We start from the raw sequence: 17,153 nt of genomic DNA on the forward strand, positions 1-17,153 counted from the left end.
TTTAAAAGAATGATACTATCCCTGTCACAGTAAAAGCCTTATCAGTTACCTGATATTCAACACGCAAAATGAAACTACCTCAAAGATACCATTCTAAGGTTTGAAAGGTCGAGTCTAGTTTGTAACTCTTTAATATCACCCACAAATTTTGATAGTAAACACTAGCATCTTCATAAAGCTGAAAAGGTTGGTATTTTTGAGGATAAAACTGGTTACTAATCTAAGCAGAAGCAGTTTCACTACGTGGCTGAGTATTTAAATACACAAAGCAGTCAGGAAAGAGGTCCACCAGCAGCCCTCCACTCTGTGGAGCCCAAGAAGTGCTCAATGCCTTAAGTGTTCGTTGTTTATGCTGCTGGAAGCAACGAGGCCAGAAATGTTAATGTGATATACTTACAAAATAAACACTGAATTCAAATGGAAGGCAAGAGCCTACTTTAGCTTAAAGAATAAGACCAACCCAAAATAATACATGTTTAGAGCAACAGGGAATATTTATTATTAACATTAATTTGCGCTATGTTTTATTTTTCTATACAACATAACTACTGCATAGCTTTCAAAGCTGGAAAAAGCTTAAAGAATCACTCAGAGCCAAGATGTACACAAATGAAAATTACTTTATCATCTGTCCAACATACATTCAGTGTTCCTGAGAAACTACCGTATCTGAGTTGAAACTGCAAAATTAGAACACCCCCAACCAGCAGAGCTCTCTGTTACCGCTGCTACAGGAACGTTATTTTACTGCTGTTACTGTATCAGTTTAACCCCTTGCTACTGGAAGCTGGGGTCTCCTTGATGCCAACCACTTACCTCAAACGCATCAGTGCAAATTAGAGGCAGCCCAAGCTTGTCATTCGCGAAAGGGAAAGTGAAAAGAGGGGCAAAAGCGCTCATATAATGGTTTCATCCTGGTTTTAAAGCTCAAAAATATCTGACGTTTGTATTACTGGGGACCAATGCCCAGTTTTGTATGGGAACAGTCCTAGGAAGCGTACCACAAAAGAAAGCTACCAGCATAAGATGTAGTAGTAGAAAAATGAACTAGGTTGACCAAGCAGATCGTTTTTCCCCTCTCTGCTTCACATAAATCTTACATCCCATACATAGTCTTGAAGTTAAATAATTTTAAAGGTCAGAGTACTGATACAAGATTATACGTCCAATAGTAAAAGATGTTTATTATTAAAACCTTCAGCTGTTCTAAAAGCAAAATAAATGGCTATCCCTCACAAATTACAGTAAGTGAATGAATTCACGTACTTTAGAATACAACTCTCTGCTTCCTAGTATCATGGTATGGTATGACTTTTTACTGCTAAACTGTCAGAAAATGAAGGAAACTGTAGCAATCTGAATACAAATTAATAATTGTAGGTTGACTGGATGGAAGGAAAACAATTTGCCCTTTGACTTTTATTAAGGTATCTTTTGAAATGACATACTGAAAGCTAATGTCGGCATTTTTTTTTTTACACTGCATTTCTTACGGCAAATAATGAGCAGCTTCCAATACGCACCGTGCATACTGGACGGTGCACTGTGCAATATGCACGGTGCAGGCTGAAAATTACACGTCACAAACTAACGGTATTTCACAAGCCCTGATCCAAAAAGGGAGGAGGTGATCAGAAATCATGGTATGGCTCTGTCAGGCAAAGCTGACCGCACTGATAGAGAACACCTCAACACAAACTGGCCTGTACCAACAGCACTTCAACATCAGTGAATGAATACAGGTACAAGAAATTAATACATTCCTGTAACCCCAAAAGGAACTTTCTTTTGCACTGGGGTATATACAGATCTCCCAAAAGCAAGAGTTCAGGGTTTTTAATGACATCAGGACATAGCAAAGCATGACATCACCATTTATTCTTTTCTCTGACAAAAACTCTAAATGCTAGAAAATCCCTACAAGTCTAAACACAGTATAACTGGTCACTTCTTCATGCCTCCGTAACGTCAATAGCTATGTACCTAAACACAGCTTTGTGTACTCAGTCATCAGTAACTACCTCTGTATCTAACAAACCTAAACATAGTTACGACCTCACATCAATATTAGCCCTTTACTGCTTTGAGGTATTATACAGAAGCACGATTAAGATGGAAGACTCTCCTCTTCTCAAAAAATATACTCCTTCCACTTAGTACTATTTGCTATCATCTAATCCATTCTATATTTTCAAAAGTCCCACACTATAGTTTATTTTATACAAACCACGTATTTTCAAAAACCACCAGAATTCCTCTGGTAAAAAAAAAAATTCACTGTAAGTAAACAAAGCATTGCTTTTCCTTTCAGATTGTTCTGAAGCAGACAACCAACTAATCCTAAGGGAGCAATTCCTCAGTACTCCAGAATAAAGACGCTTACACCCTAACAGACTAGCTAGTCGTTTGAATGCTCTGAAGCAACATCAGTAAGGCAGGGAACGCAGCAGAAGAGCCAACAGCTGAAGTTGGTCAGGGCAGCTGATGTGCTTTATTCAGGATCCCTCACTCCACAAACCAGCAGAAAGAGCCACAGGGTCTTTTAGTCAGCTGTGGCATTCCACAGAACAAAACGCAGGGGAAGCTGAATTTCTATTTGACATAAGCGAACACCTGTATATTTTGCAATTTCCAACTTTTCCCCCCATTTACTGCAGTCTAAGCAGCCAAAACCAAAGCTCTGATGATGATGAGCAGGACTGCGGGTGTTTTCAACTGTTCTAAGAGGGAGGCAGTGACCTTCACACACTCATAAAGCAGCCTCATTCCTACACCTCCTTCTTGGTCTCCTTTTGTTTCTCTAGACAACCTTTTTTGGCAGTTTTTCCACCAGAAAAATGGGAATGAGGTTTTGCCTTTCAACACTTACGAAAAACCAGGGCTATTCTCAAAACCAAGTTATTCTGCATGCATCTGTTGTATCCCTGAGATACCTGTAGTTACGAAGAGGTTCCCCGTTTCCCTGACACTGTTTCCCTTTAGGACCTAGAAAATGTCTTTCTCCAAGAAGCCATGCTGTCCCTTTCATTACTTCTCCAGAGAGGGCCAGTTACTTCGCAGGTAACTTGCTCCCTTCTCACTGCTGTATGGCTCTAAAATTACATCTTTAAAAAAAAAAAGTGAAATTTGCAGTAACTCTAAGGTGTCCACAGTGATTTCAGTGAGCCTATACTGTATGTTAGTGCCCCAAACCCCGAAATATTCTCAGTTGTTAGGAATCAGTACCATGCAGAAGAACACAGCAATTGCACGATGCCTGCACAAAGACACTGAGCTTCCCCGCTCCAACCCCAGGGCCATGCTCCACTACATGATCGCTCGTGAAGGAACAACTGTGTATTTAGCACACACAGTCCAGCATGAGAAAATGCTTCAGTCCTAAACTGAAGTATTGCAAGTGCCTTGCTTGTCAGTTCTTCAGTAAGAGAAGTGTTTTCCAGGGAATCATGATGACATATATAAATGTCACGCAAGTATCAAACCCGCTAGGTTCCCAAGGCGCTTAAGCTTCAGTACCTCCTCGAAGAGCTAGCCCCCAGATCCCAGTGGGATCCCAAGAGCCAAGCTGCTTCCCATAGCTCGTGCTCCTGCTGCCAGGAGGGGAGAGGGCACTGGGCCTGCTCTGTCCCCAGTGGCAGCTGGCACACCCGACAGCCTTCCAATTAAGCCAGTGACACAGGTGCACCCCAGCACCTTTAGGTGGATTGCACAGGTGTCACTGACTTAATTGGACCATGGCAGGCTTGCACAGCTGTCAGAGGACATTAATTTGGCCTGTAGTATTTGCATTCCTGGTGGCCAAGATAGAGTGAAAGATCCCAGGTTGGCTGTCAAGGCCCAAGCTGAGTTTGTGGGTATGACAATTAAGAAAAAAAGAAAACCAGGCCAAAGTCTCTCCCGTGTCAAGTTCCACTCACAGCCACAGCCATCTGCTCCCCCATTCGCAAGTACCAAAGCTACTGCAGTTTATGCCAGCTGGTTCTGGGGTCCTCGAGGGATTTCATGCTGAGAATTGGCTGCGTTCATGGACCTTGCCATACCTAGAAAAGTCATACAGAAGGTGGCTCTACACCAGTTAGCTGAAGGCTGCACGTGAATACCAGAGACATTTGTACCTGAGGAGCAGCCATTTTTTACCACTGCACAAAGTAGCTCCCCCACCCTCCAGAAGGACGATAAGCAAGCCGTCATGAAACCCAAATACTGAACTCGAGTTATCCTAGAGCAGGAATTCGTAAAACAAACATTTGTATGTTTAGGAATACTAGTTTGAAGTCAAACTGTTTAAATTCGGGATCCCCATCTTTTAAATAAAACCTCTTGTAACTGCAGTCAGAAAAAAATTAATTCAGTTCAACATTTTCTGAAGAGCCAACCTCCCCCTCCTTCCTACTGAAAATTTCGTAGGGCAGGAAAGTCCAAACCCATCCCACAACGCCTGAAGACAGGGAGATCCCCCACTCCCTCACTTGCTTATCAAACTTGGGGCAAACTCACAAGTCCTGCTGTATATTATAAATTCACTCAAATTTTCATCTTCAGACATGTTTTCTTTCACAAGACTGTTTTCATTGCTAACCAAAAAAAAAAGTTTTCAGAACTTCTCCACTCCCCCTCATAGATGGCATTTTAGAAAAAAAGTTGGAATTAGAGGAGAATCCTCAAGTTGCTTTGATTCCAAGTAATTTTGTAGCCAACTGCTATGATTTAAATAGGATATCCCAAACATCAGTACTTAAGATTAGTCTTATAACTGAGGTTAGTTGCCAGCTCTCCAAGCATAACCTATTTTTGTTTCAGCCTTACAGCACAACAGCACACAGTTCCCATTCTAGGGGAACCTGTTTCAGCAAGAGCTGCTCCAGCTCCTCTTTGCCAGAAAGACCAAATCTCAGTGTATTCCAGGGAGAGGAAAAGCTGAAATCTGGCCAAATATGTTAAAATCAGAGAGTCACAGAATGGTTTGGGTTGGAAGGGACCTTAAAGAACATCTAGTTCCAACCCCCCTGCCATGGGCAGGGACACCTTCCACTAGACCAGGTTGCTCACAGCCCCGTCCAACCTGTCCTGGAACACCTCCAGGGATGGGGCATCCACAACTTCTCTGGGCAACCTGTTCCAGTGCCTCACCACCCTCATAGTGAAGAATTCCTTCCTCATATCTAATCTAAATCTACCCTCTTTCAGTTTAGAGCCATTACCCTCATCCTATATCACTACATGCCCTTGTAAAGAGTCCCTCTCCAGCCTTCTTGTAGGCCCCCTTCAGGTACTGGAAGGCTGCCATAAGGTCTCCCCGGAGCCTTCTCTTCTCCAGGCTGAACAACCCCAACTCTCTCAGCCTGTCCTCACAGAAGAGCTGCTCCAGCCCTCTGATCCAAATCTTACTATAAATTCCACATGGGATTACCTTTCCCAAATTCAAAATGCTGTCAAGTCATATTTCACTAAAAATCACTACAAAATGACAATGGTGCTATGTAATTTGACCTACAGTGTCACTTAAGTATTATTTGTGTTGATCTCAAACTGTATCTGACCACTGCCCAGCAGGGTGATTTCTAACCGGCCACAGACACTTCACTTTACAGGACGTATTACTACAGTTCTGTCCAAGAGATATCTAGGAGCATGTCTGAAGAAAGCATTCTCCAAAAAAATTCTGCATGCATTTCGTTTTTAAACAAGTTTCATACATAAATTAAACAGGTTTGCAAGGGATCAACATTGTGTGTATTACATTGATGTCACCATAATTGCGGTGGCTTAAGCTTTTAAAGTATTAAACTACTGCCATGTCAATAAAACAGCAGTTTAACGGGAGACTAAATGGCTTCTCACATTTTGATCAAAACAATAGAAATACTGACATACTGTGGCAAAAAAATAGTATAAATAGACTTTATTGAAGTCAGTACCTTTGTACTGAAGCTGAAGATTGTGTCTACATAAGCACAAGTTGTAACATTTCACAACTTCTAAAAGGAATGTCAACAATTACAACGATCATGCATACCATGGTCGATAATCACATTTTTAGAAGCATTTTCAACCATTTCTAAAGAAATGCTTATAACATTGTTATATATAGAACTACTTTCAATAAACTGCAAAACATTGATCAGCTTTTCCAGTATGAGCTACAGTGTCAACACAAAAGGGAGGCATAAATGTTTAATTTATGAAATCAGAATGGAATATTTACTGTAAAGAAAAATTAAAAAGCTTTCAAATAAAGGCCATTATTGAACCAAAGTGAAGAGCACAACTTGAACTTTGAATCCTTTCATCTCTTAAAGCTGTCCTCTGAATAACTTCAGTTCAAAGCATAAATTCAGTACTGCGAGTATTCCTTGGACTGAAGTTTGGCAATGATGCGATCCAACTGTCTCTTTGCTTCACACTGTGGAAAATTGCTCATGTCATAATATTGAGGGGCAATTTTCACCAGCCTGTCAAAAAAGGAAAGGTTTGTTACTAATACTCAAACTTTAAGATGCATCCTACAGAAATTCTACAACTGAGGGAAACAAAGGTTATCCATTATTTTCAGCTCATTCTGCAATTCTAAGATTAATGAAAGTTTACACACACGCACACAGGTTTACATCTCTGTCCCATCCTGTGCAAGTGCCCAAGTCCAAAGCAGTAAAGCATGCGCTCGAGTCTAGCGAGACGCTCCTGTTCGGCCGTATGATCCTTAGAGACCCGCACTGCTGCTTCAGGACACGCCATAGTAGCCCCTACAGTCAGACCTCCTGCTTAATGTCCAAATCCACAGGCCACAGAAGCCCACCTGAAAAGCAGTTGGTGCAAGACTGCAGTTCAGCCTTAGCTCTTTTAAGCTTAAAAATGCAGCAAGGCCATAGGATCCCACTCCCACAAGGCTACACAGTGCCTGTTCAGAAAAAGACTTCTAAGGAAGGATTCAAACACCTATTTTCCATTAAAGTACTACAGACAATGTATATATATGCGCTACATTTTCCAGCTTATGAATCTTTAAACTCCTTCTGCACAACAGCTTACAACTTGGCAGTCTAAGTACAACCTTAAAGGTGGGCAAGACAATGCAGATCTCTGCTTGTCTGCAGAGGATCAGGCCTCTAATTTCGTTGATATGCACTCTATTGGCTAATAAATACTGTGACGAGGCAGGTTGTACCAGTATTGCCACCTCTTTCCTTCATATTTTAAGAAAGCACTGCATCCTGTTCAGAGCCTTCTGGAAAAATTAAGACACCTACTGCCAAGAGAGGTCCTAGATCTTGAGAACAGAGGCATCTACTCTTAACTTAGGTACGCACCTGGGTGCTAGGACGTATCCCCAGACCGAGCATCTCCAAGCAGCTCCTTCCCAACAGGCTTACTAAAATAACCAGTTTTAAGTCAAGCACCTCTCCGCGCACTGCATGCAGAGCCTGGGCACCCAAGTTTTACACACAACTCCCACCAACAGAAACAAGTACCCACAAAGAGAACTTTTAGTCATCTACAAGATCTCAAGTCCATGCCATTGCAATTCCCCAAACCATTTTAACAGTATTAGCTTCAGGAAAAGTGAAAGGACCTCAATTTAAAAAGGCCAAAAAAACCCCAAGAGTTTTGCAGAAGGTCATGACTGTTTGAAGACTTCTGGCTTACCATTCTGGCTTGATGTCTGTACATGTCCGGATGTAATTCTTTGTTGTAAGGACAAACTCATTGTAGAGCACCCATTCTGGTTTGTGATCAAGAACAGTGGAAGGATGCAACTGCACCACCTGGTTATCTTTTACTGTTAAGTAATGCCCTGTTCGTTCCAAATGTGCCACCTAGGTGAAAAGACATTCTTCCATTACCACAGGCAATTTTTAACTGAAGTGATTTCAAGCTGACTGTTAAGTGTTCTATACAAAATATACCACCCCAACTTTCAAATCTCATCTAAGTTTGGCACATTACTTGACCACTTCAATGATTGAGGGTTTTTTTTTTTATAGACACAATCAAGATGCCAGATGTTTCTGCTGACTGCCATGGTAAGTGTATATTATAACATACAATTCAAGCAACATACAAAAATAGTTAACACCCAAAGAGAAGAACCATTATGAGAACAGCAGCAATGCAAACAGAAGTATTGGAAGGGAGTTTCATACAGGTTTGTAACATCACACAGAGTCAACTGTTGTCTACTACAGGCATCTGCCTCAAGCACTTCACTGCAGCAGCTACTGTGGGACTGGTAAGCTGCAGTGTTACCCTTTCAGGTTTTTATTAGTGCAGTGTTTCAGTAGTAATTTTACTGATGCGGGTATTATTCTGCAAATCCTCTCACACCACGGACCTGGAAAAAATATGTCAGTCCAGTAAGAATGGGAAGTTTAGTATGTCAGAAATCAGAAGTCTTGTTACAGCATGAGCTTCAGAGATGGAAAATGTAGGTTCAGCAACACACTTCTGCTGTGACCTTGGTGAAAAATCAATTAACCTCCCTCTGACCAAGCTTCTTGCTCTGTGAAAGGGAATAATGCCTACCTCGGCTGAGATGCTCTGATACCTAGCTCATTAAGATTTGGTAAAGCAGACAGTTATCCTTAGAAGGATATCCTCGGTAAGAACAGTTAATCTAACAGGACAGGTAACTAAAATTAACCTTTTGATACTGGTAGTTCAAGATGACCTCAGTACTTAGTTCATTACATATACACATACACAAAAATACTGTAAAAAGATTAAGCAGAACGGACAATGGCTGAAAGATGTCTGAAAGACATTTTTAATCAGATCATCATTAGCTGCTTTCCTCTAACATAGACTGTGTACTTCCTTGATTTCTTAATTCCTAGGCATATCTCACCTTTTTTTTTTGCCTAGTCAAGGGTAAATTCCATCTATTAGATTAAAATCCCAGGATTTTTAAAGCAATAGCTACCTCAAATTTTAAGTCAAAATATCTCCCTAGTAACAAATTACTTATTTTGAGTAGAGCGTGCTTCTCTTTTATATTTTATGACATTAATATCCAGAACATGTTTTAGGAGTGAAACAAAGTATTTCAATAGTCCACAAATCTTTTCACCCAAGATTTTAGAGATTACACTGCTACTTTACTTCAAGTCTGGGGAGCCAACAGAGGCTCTTTGAAATAGAGATTAACAGTGCACTGTCTGTAATAATTTAGGCTTAATTTCATCCAACTCAATCCAAAATTTGCAAAATTAAATAGCAGTATAGCTGCAAACCAGACTAGACTAGAAATTAATGTCACAGATCTAGCACAATCACAGCACATATGTTGCTGTGGGATTATGCTTTTTTTTTTTTAAAGGAAGTATTTTTTTTTAACATCAATTTCATTTTTCAGATCAAAAGTAAAGCATGCGTACAAAAATATTTGGGTGCTGTTTCTGTTCTTCCTATAAAAGGACAGAACAATTCATTTATTTAGGTTTCATTCTAGAAAACAGTGCGCTGTTAAACTTAAGTCAATACAATTTACCTTTAGCACCTCAGTCTCATTCAGACGTATTAAAATAGTGAAGTCTTATCATCTAGCTTTCCCAAATACATACAATTTCCTTTTCCATGTCATTTATAATGATAGTAAAGAGTTGTATTTCTTGTTTACTTTGTGTAATTCTGAACTAAGTAAAAAGATTCTAAAATAACTAATTAAGCATACTCAAAGAAGAAGAAATGCTACAGCAAAGTACAGTTAGCTCTTAATTTCCAGGGAAGGACAGGGACTGGAATAACCCCAATTAAGAAAAAAATGTTTCCTTAGAACATGGGTATCAGGGATAAGTCACCTTTAAGTGGTTACATACTACTGTGACTTATTTCGATCCTGAGCTAACGTTGAGCTACAGTATTTATCCTAACTAGATGTTTCTGTTATGTATGCTTGTTAGCACACAGACCGGCAAAGAATTCCAGGTTCAGTAATGGCAACACTCTATAATGAAATATGCAGAGCGAAGGTACGGCTCTACAGCAAGCAATGATGATCTAACGGTCAGCTACTGCATTTTCCTGCTCCCTCCTGGCCTGAGCTGTTTCAGCACAGCTGACAGAGAGCCAGTCCTCCTTCTTCTCTGAAGGTGTAAGTGGCTTGCCAGACCACTACGCTAAAAGAATTTAGAATGTGCTCAGGCAAGCACCAAGGCTGACATAAGGGAGCAAACAAGGACACATGGGAGGCAGCATATACGTTTACGCTCCTTTGAACCCCTGGCATGCAACCAATTCCAGTGCCTGTAAAATACGATGTAGTGGTGGTTGGGCCAGATGTCCTCCAGAGGCAGAGGTCCCTTCCAACCTCAACCATTCCGTGAGGCTCAGAGTATAAAAAGCACGAGCTTCCACAGAAACCACAGAATCTTACAAAGCACATCTATGAAATGGGTTCATTTTTCAATGAGTGGTGGTAGTAAGCAAGACACTAGGGAACACCCTTGAACCCTGAGATCATCAAGGAATTGTACATTTGTGAATTAGGCTACCTGAACAAAGAATGGGGCTGTAAATGGAAGGAAAAACTATTAACCCTATTGACATGAGATAAGGAGCTATACAAACATGACCCTAAAAGGACCATGAAGAACCAAGCCAGCCCATGCATCTCTGCAACAGGTTACTCTGCAGACTGAGAAAGCCCACCTGCTGATGATTTAGAGACACTTATAACGCTTTTATCAACATGACAAACTCACATGGGAACAGTGGCCACCATGGCACATGACACCATAGGAAAAGGTTTTAGTTCAAGTTCTCATAACAGAGGCTTCAATGATGTCACAATTTTATTAAGAATGACACACCCTCACCTGAAATTTCAAGTGTGCCAGTGCTTATTTATTATCTATCATGTCATTTAACCTAGAGGGTCCAACCAGGAGCCTTTAGTCAAACGTGTCAAACCACTGTAAATCCAAATGCACTTGAAAGGGCAAAAGCAGGAATAGAATCACAGAATCATAGAATCATTAAGGTTGGAAAAGACCTCTAAGATCTTTGAGTCCAACTGTCAACCCAACACCACCATGTCCACTAATCCATGTCCCTAAGTGCCGCATCTACACGTCTTTTAAATACCTCCAGGGATGGGGACTCCACCACTTCCCTGGGCAGCCTGTTCCAATGTTCAACCACTCTTTCAGTAAAGACATTTTTCCTCATAGCCAATCTAAACCTCCCCTGGCACAACTTGAGGCCGTTTCCTCTCGTCCTATCACTAGTTACTTGGGAGAAGAGACCGACACCCACCTCGCTACAACCTCCTTTCAGGTAGTTGTAGAGAGCGATGAGGTCTCCCCTCAGCCTCCTCTTCTCCAGGCTAAACAACCCCAGTTCCCTCAGCCCCTCCTCATCAGACTTGTTCTCCAGACCCCTCACCAGCCTCATTGCCCTTCTCTGGACACGCTCCAGCACCTCAACATCCTTCTTGTAGTGAGGGGCCCAAAACTGAACACAGTATTCGAGGTGCGGCCTCACCAGGGCCGAGTACAGGGGCACGATCACTTCCCTACTCCTGCTGGCCACACTATTTCTGATACAGGCCAGGATGCCATTGGCCTTCTTGGCCGCCTGGGCACACTGCCGGCTCATGTTCAGCCGGCTGTCGACCAGCACCCCCAGGTCCTTTTCCAACAAGCAGCTTTCCAGCCACTCTTCCCCAAGCCTGTAGCGCTGCATGGGGTTGTTGTGGCCGAAGTGCAGGACCCGGCACTTGTCCTTGTTGAACCTCATACAGTTGGCCTCGGCCCATCGATCCAGCCTGTCCAGGTCCCTCTGCAGAGCCTTCCTACCCTCGAGCAGATCAACACTCCCGCCCAACTTGGTGTCGTCTGCAAACTTACTGAGGGTGCACTCGATCCCCTCATCCAGATCATTGATAAAGATATTGAACAAGACCGGCCCCAAAACTGAGCCATGGGGAACACCACTCGTGACTGGCCGCCAACTGGATTGAACTCCATTCACCAATAGTATCACAAGATCCAACCTTTCTTAGATTTAAAGCTACAAATTTTGGCAGGCTAGTCTTGACAGACAGTTTAGAGAAATAATTGTTTCTTGTCTGTCTTTTTGAAAAAAGAATGCTAGGATGCACCAAAAGAGCAATGTCAGTTGCTTCAATTTCTGCAATTTCTGGTTGTAGAGCATGCAACAGTGTTTCTGAAGCTATTACATTTTAAACTGTTCTTCTGCATTCTTGAAGAGCAAAATGAACACCATTAAAAGCAGTGGTGACCACTTTCGCCTCATAAGTTTATTTTATTACCGTTCTATTATTGTAGGAGCCTGATTATGTAAAGGCTTCAAAATATACATCATTCTATACACAAAATAGCACCAAAGACTGAGTAGCAGCAAAAATGAGATTTTAATTAGCAGTCCAATCATCTGACATGTAACTTTCTGTATAGCACAGGTCATTTAATTTCATCCTCTGTAGTGACCCTGATAGATCACAGAATAGTTTGGGTTGGAAGGGACCTTTAAAGGTCATCTAGTCCAACCCCCCCTGCCGTGGGCAGGGACATCTTCAACTAGATCAGGTTGCTCAGAGCCCCGGCCAACCTGACATTCAATGTTTCCAGGGATGGGGCACACACCACCTCTCTGGGCAACCTGTGCCAGTGCTTCACCACCCTCAGCAGAAAAAAATTTCTTCCTTCTATCTAGTCTAAATCTGTCCCCCTTTAGTTTAAGGCCATTCCCCCTTGTCCTGTCGCAACAGGCCCTGCTAAAAAGTTTGCCCCCATCTTTTTTTTTTTTTTATAAGCCCCCTTTAAGTACTGATAGGCTGCAATAAGGTCTCCCCAAAGCCTTCTCTTCTCTAGGCTGAACAACCCCAACTCTCTCAGCCTTTCTTCATAGGAGGGGTGTTCCATCCCCCTGATCATTTTTGTGACCCTCCTCTGGACCCGCTCCAACAGGTCTGTGTCCTTCTTACGCTGAGGGCTCCAGTGCTGGACACAGTACTGCAGGTGGGGTCTCACGAGAGCAGAGTAGAGGGGCAGAATCACCTCCCTCAACCTGCTGGCCACGCTTCTTTTGATGCAGCCCAGGATACAGTTGGCCTTCTGGGCTGTGAGCGCACATTGCCGGCTCATGTCCAGCTTTTCATCCACCAGTACCCCCAAGTCCTTCTCGGCAGGGCTGCTCTCAATCCCTTCATCCCCCAGCCTGTACTGATACCGGGGGTTGCCCCGACCCAGGTGCAGGACCTTGCACTTGGCCTTGTTAAACCTCATGAGGTTCACACGGGCCCACTTCTCCAGCTTGTCCTGGTCCCTCTGGATGGCATCCCGTCCCTCTGGCGTGTCAACTGCACCATTCAGCTTGGTGTCATCTGCAAACTTCCTGAGGGTGAGCTCGATCCCACTGTCTATGTCATTGATGAAGACATTAAAGAGTACCGGTCCCAATATGGACCCCTGCAGGACGCCACTTCTCACCAATCTCCATCTGGACATTGAGCCGTTGACCACTACCCTCTGGATGCGACCATCCAACCAACTCCTCATCCACTGGGCAGTCCACCCATCAAATCCATACCTCTCCAGTTTAGAGAGAAGGATGTCGTGGGGGACCATGTCAAAGGCCTTACAGAAGTCCAGATAGATGACATCTGTAGCCCTTCCCATGTCCACTGATGTAGTCACTCCACCATAGAAGGCCACTAGGTTGGTCAGGCAGGACTTGCCCTTCGTGAAGCCATGCTGGCTGTCTCGAATCACCTCCCTGTCCTCCATGTGCCTTAGCATAGCTTCCAGGAGGATCTGTTCCATGATCTTCCCAGGCACAGAGGTGAGACTGACTGGCCTGTCGTTCCCCAGGTCCTCCTTTTTGCCCTTTTTAACAATGGGGGTTATTTTTCCCCCTCTTCCAGTCAGTGGGAACTTCACCAGTCTGCCACGACTTCTCAAATATGATGGATAGTGGCTTAGCAACTTCATCCACCAGTTCCTTCAGGATCCGTGGATGGATCTCATCAGGTCCCATGGACTCGTGCACTTTCAGGTGCCTTAGATGGTCTCAAACCTGATCTTCTCCCACAGTGGGTGGCTCTTCATTCTCCCAGTCCCCGCCTTTGCCTTCTGCGGCTTGGGCGGTGAGGCTCAAGCACCTGCCGGTGAAGACTGAGGCAAAGTCATTGAGCACCCCTGCCTTCTCTGTGTCCTGGGTAACCAGGTCTCCTGTTTTGTTCCAGAGAGGGCCCACATTTTTCCCCTCACCTTCCTTTTATCCCCGACATACCTACAGAAGCTTTTCTTGTTGCCCTTGACATCCCTGGACAGATTTAATTCTATCAGGGCTTTAGCTTTCCTAACCTGATCCCTGGCTGCTCGGACAATTGCTCTGTATTCCTCCCAGGCTACCTGTCCTTGCTTCCACCCTCTGTAGGCTTCCTTTGTGTGTCCGAGTTTGTCCAGGAGCTCCTTGGTCATCCATGCAGGCCTCCTGGTGTTTTTGCCCGGCTTCCTCTTTGTTGGGATGCATCGCTCCTGAGCTTGAAGGAGGTGATCCTTGAATATCACCCAGCTTTCTTGGGCCCCTCTTCCCTCCGGGGCTTTGTCCCATGGCATTCTACCAAGCAGATCCCTGAAGAGGCCAAAGTCTCCTGAAGTCCAGGGGAGTGAGCTTGCTCTGCGCCCTCCTCGCTGCCCTAAGGATCTTGAACTCCACCATTTCGTGGTCACTGCAGCCCAGGCTGCCCTTGAGCTTCACATTCCCCACCAGCCCTTCCTCGTTGGTGAGAACAAGGTCCAATATAGCACCTCTCCTCGTTGGCTCCTCTACCACTTGGAGAAGGAAGTTATGATTGACACATTCCAGGAACCTCCCGGATTGCTTATGCCCTGCCGTCTTGTCCCTCCAACAGATGTCGGGGTGATTGAAGTCCCCCCATGAGGACCAGGGCTTGTGAGCGTGAGGCTGCTCCTATCTGTCTATAGAGGGCCTCTTCTGCTCTGTCTTCCTGGTCAGGTGGCCTGTAGCAGACCCCCACCGTAATGTCACCTGTCCCTGCCTTCCCTTTAATCCTGACCCATAAGCTCTTGGTCGGCTCCTCACTCATCCCCAGGCAGAGCTCCATGCACTCCAGCTGGTCATTGACATAGAGGGTGACACCCCCTCCGTATATGACTAAGCCACATCTTCCAAAAAATGTTCCAAGCTTGATTTGGAGACACCACAGGACAGTGGTGGCTCTACCACATACTACAGTACTTTGTTCCACCTTTAAATTCTGATTTAAATTTTCAACTATCAATTCTTGTTCTGCCTTCACTACTAGCTTGGAAATACAATGATAAAAACCTAAGTTCTTTAAGACAACTGGTAATTTCAGTCTCAAAAAAAAAATTGCTAAGAGGAAGATGACCCATCTTTAACAGACTTTGGCATTTGCTTGCCTTTTCCAATTCAGTTTTAACAGTTTCCTTAACTTACTTCCTGTAGTATAATTATTTTTTGCTTAGTCTTTACCACACAGTTATTTCAGCTACATGTCTATTAACACTTATAATTTTTAAAGTTTAGTTTTTCTACTTCTGTTGAGTAAATAATCATCTGTCCCTAGTTCTTGAGTTTTATTACCAAATTCAGATTGTGTTAAGTGGTACAATTTTCCAATCTTTCTCCCTTCTTAAGACAGGATATGTCTAGCACCAAGGTAGAGAATACTGAGAAAGCAGTATTTCTCTGATGTATTTTATTTTCAATGAGCAGTTTCTTAGTGATTTTGCAAGCATCACTCTTGCTCTATTTTATATATACTTCGCATATTCTGACGTGTGATACAGAAATAATTACTGAAAAAAGCCAATAAAAGTTTTCTACTATAAAAGCTAGAAGAAACGGGGGACACAGCACAAAAATTTTACAAGACACTTAACTTCTTGTCAATATCTATCCTTCCAGTTGTTTTTCTACACACAGAATTCCTGACAGTTTTACACTATTTTACTATTCCCTTTGCTTGTCTATGGCAGATTTACTGGAATTTGAGTTTGTATTTAAATATGAAGGGTAAAAATACGATTCGTCACCAGCAGAAATTCCACATTTATCAGTCACTGACACACAACTGAAGGGAGGCAAATTTACAGTACTTAGTACTGCTTGTATAATTAGTACTATTTCAATAGTTAATACAAGCCCGCACCATCTGACATCAACCACAGGTCTTGATTAGTACAGAAATTTCTACAGTAAAATTTTATGATTGTTTTTAGGACAGTAGGCAATTACCAAAGTATAAAACAATGCAGTCAGCAAGAACTATTTCAGAAGAATGGCTGCTACCGTTTTTTCCACTTCACACTGCATTTTTAAACTTAAACTTCTGCCATGTGCTGCCCATAGACCTTAGTACTTTACATGCACAGACCACCTACTGTATGTGCACATACTTTGCAAGTGCTCAGACCTGGAATTCCACACATGTTCTGTACTAAGAGGACAGACTGATGTATGTATTTCATTACACAGGTTTCCTGAACAAGAGCCCCCCAAAAGCCAGAGCCTGAGTATCTGCTTAGAGAGGGTACAATGTGCATACTGACTACATTTTTAAGTACTTCAGCTGCTGGCAAATAACATCTCTTTTGGGTATTTATAAGTACTTATAAAAACTTGTATTTCTATGTTTTCTACTGAAGGTTACTCAAAGCAACATGGAATTAATGAGAGAAGGTTCAGAGTCAAGGTCAAACAGGATCACACTATCATGGAGGTTAAAGAGTCAAAGAAACTCAAAATGAAATGGACTCAAACACATCAAAGGTGAAGAGAAACTGTTGAAATGGCTTCCACTCCAAATGCCTTCAACAGATCTGCCTCAGCTATTTCTTGATTCAGCCCAAAAATTCAGTTAGGCATTTTGGGTGAGGGGGGCGGTAAACAACCTATTGACCATGGAAGCCCGCAGAGGCTTCTGGAAAGGCTTTCATTTTCATCTATGTGAGCCTACTACTCTATTCACAGCAAAAATATAAAGTCAGAGCTTTAACTCCTGAGCAGTAGAGACCAAAAAGCTACCTGCACAAACAGTGCAGTTCCATATCCATGCCAGGAAAACATCTACTAGAGGAAGAGTTTTCACTTTGAGTAACATAAAACAAACTGACAGTGCACAAACTTCCAAGGACATGACCTGC

General features: G+C 42.9%; 1 protein-coding gene across 1 annotated transcript in view; it reads right to left on the minus strand.

Annotated features, from left to right (window-relative positions):
• Window positions 1–471: 471 nt before the first annotated feature.
• DHX15 (DEAH-box helicase 15) overlaps window positions 472–17,153 on the minus strand; it is a 59,091-nt gene continuing 42,409 nt past the window's right edge. The window contains exons 13-14 of the mRNA XM_076336040.1: window positions 7,645–7,814; window positions 472–6,452 (exon numbers count right to left, since the gene is read on the minus strand). Of these exons, the coding sequence (XP_076192155.1) occupies window positions 6,335–6,452; window positions 7,645–7,814 (288 nt within the window). The 3' untranslated portion in view covers window positions 472–6,334. The remainder of the gene's footprint in view (window positions 6,453–7,644; window positions 7,815–17,153) is intronic.

Source organism: Aptenodytes patagonicus, chromosome 4 (assembly GCF_965638725.1).
Source record: "Aptenodytes patagonicus chromosome 4, bAptPat1.pri.cur, whole genome shotgun sequence".
In the NCBI taxonomy this organism is placed as follows: Eukaryota; Metazoa; Chordata; class Aves; order Sphenisciformes; family Spheniscidae; genus Aptenodytes; species Aptenodytes patagonicus.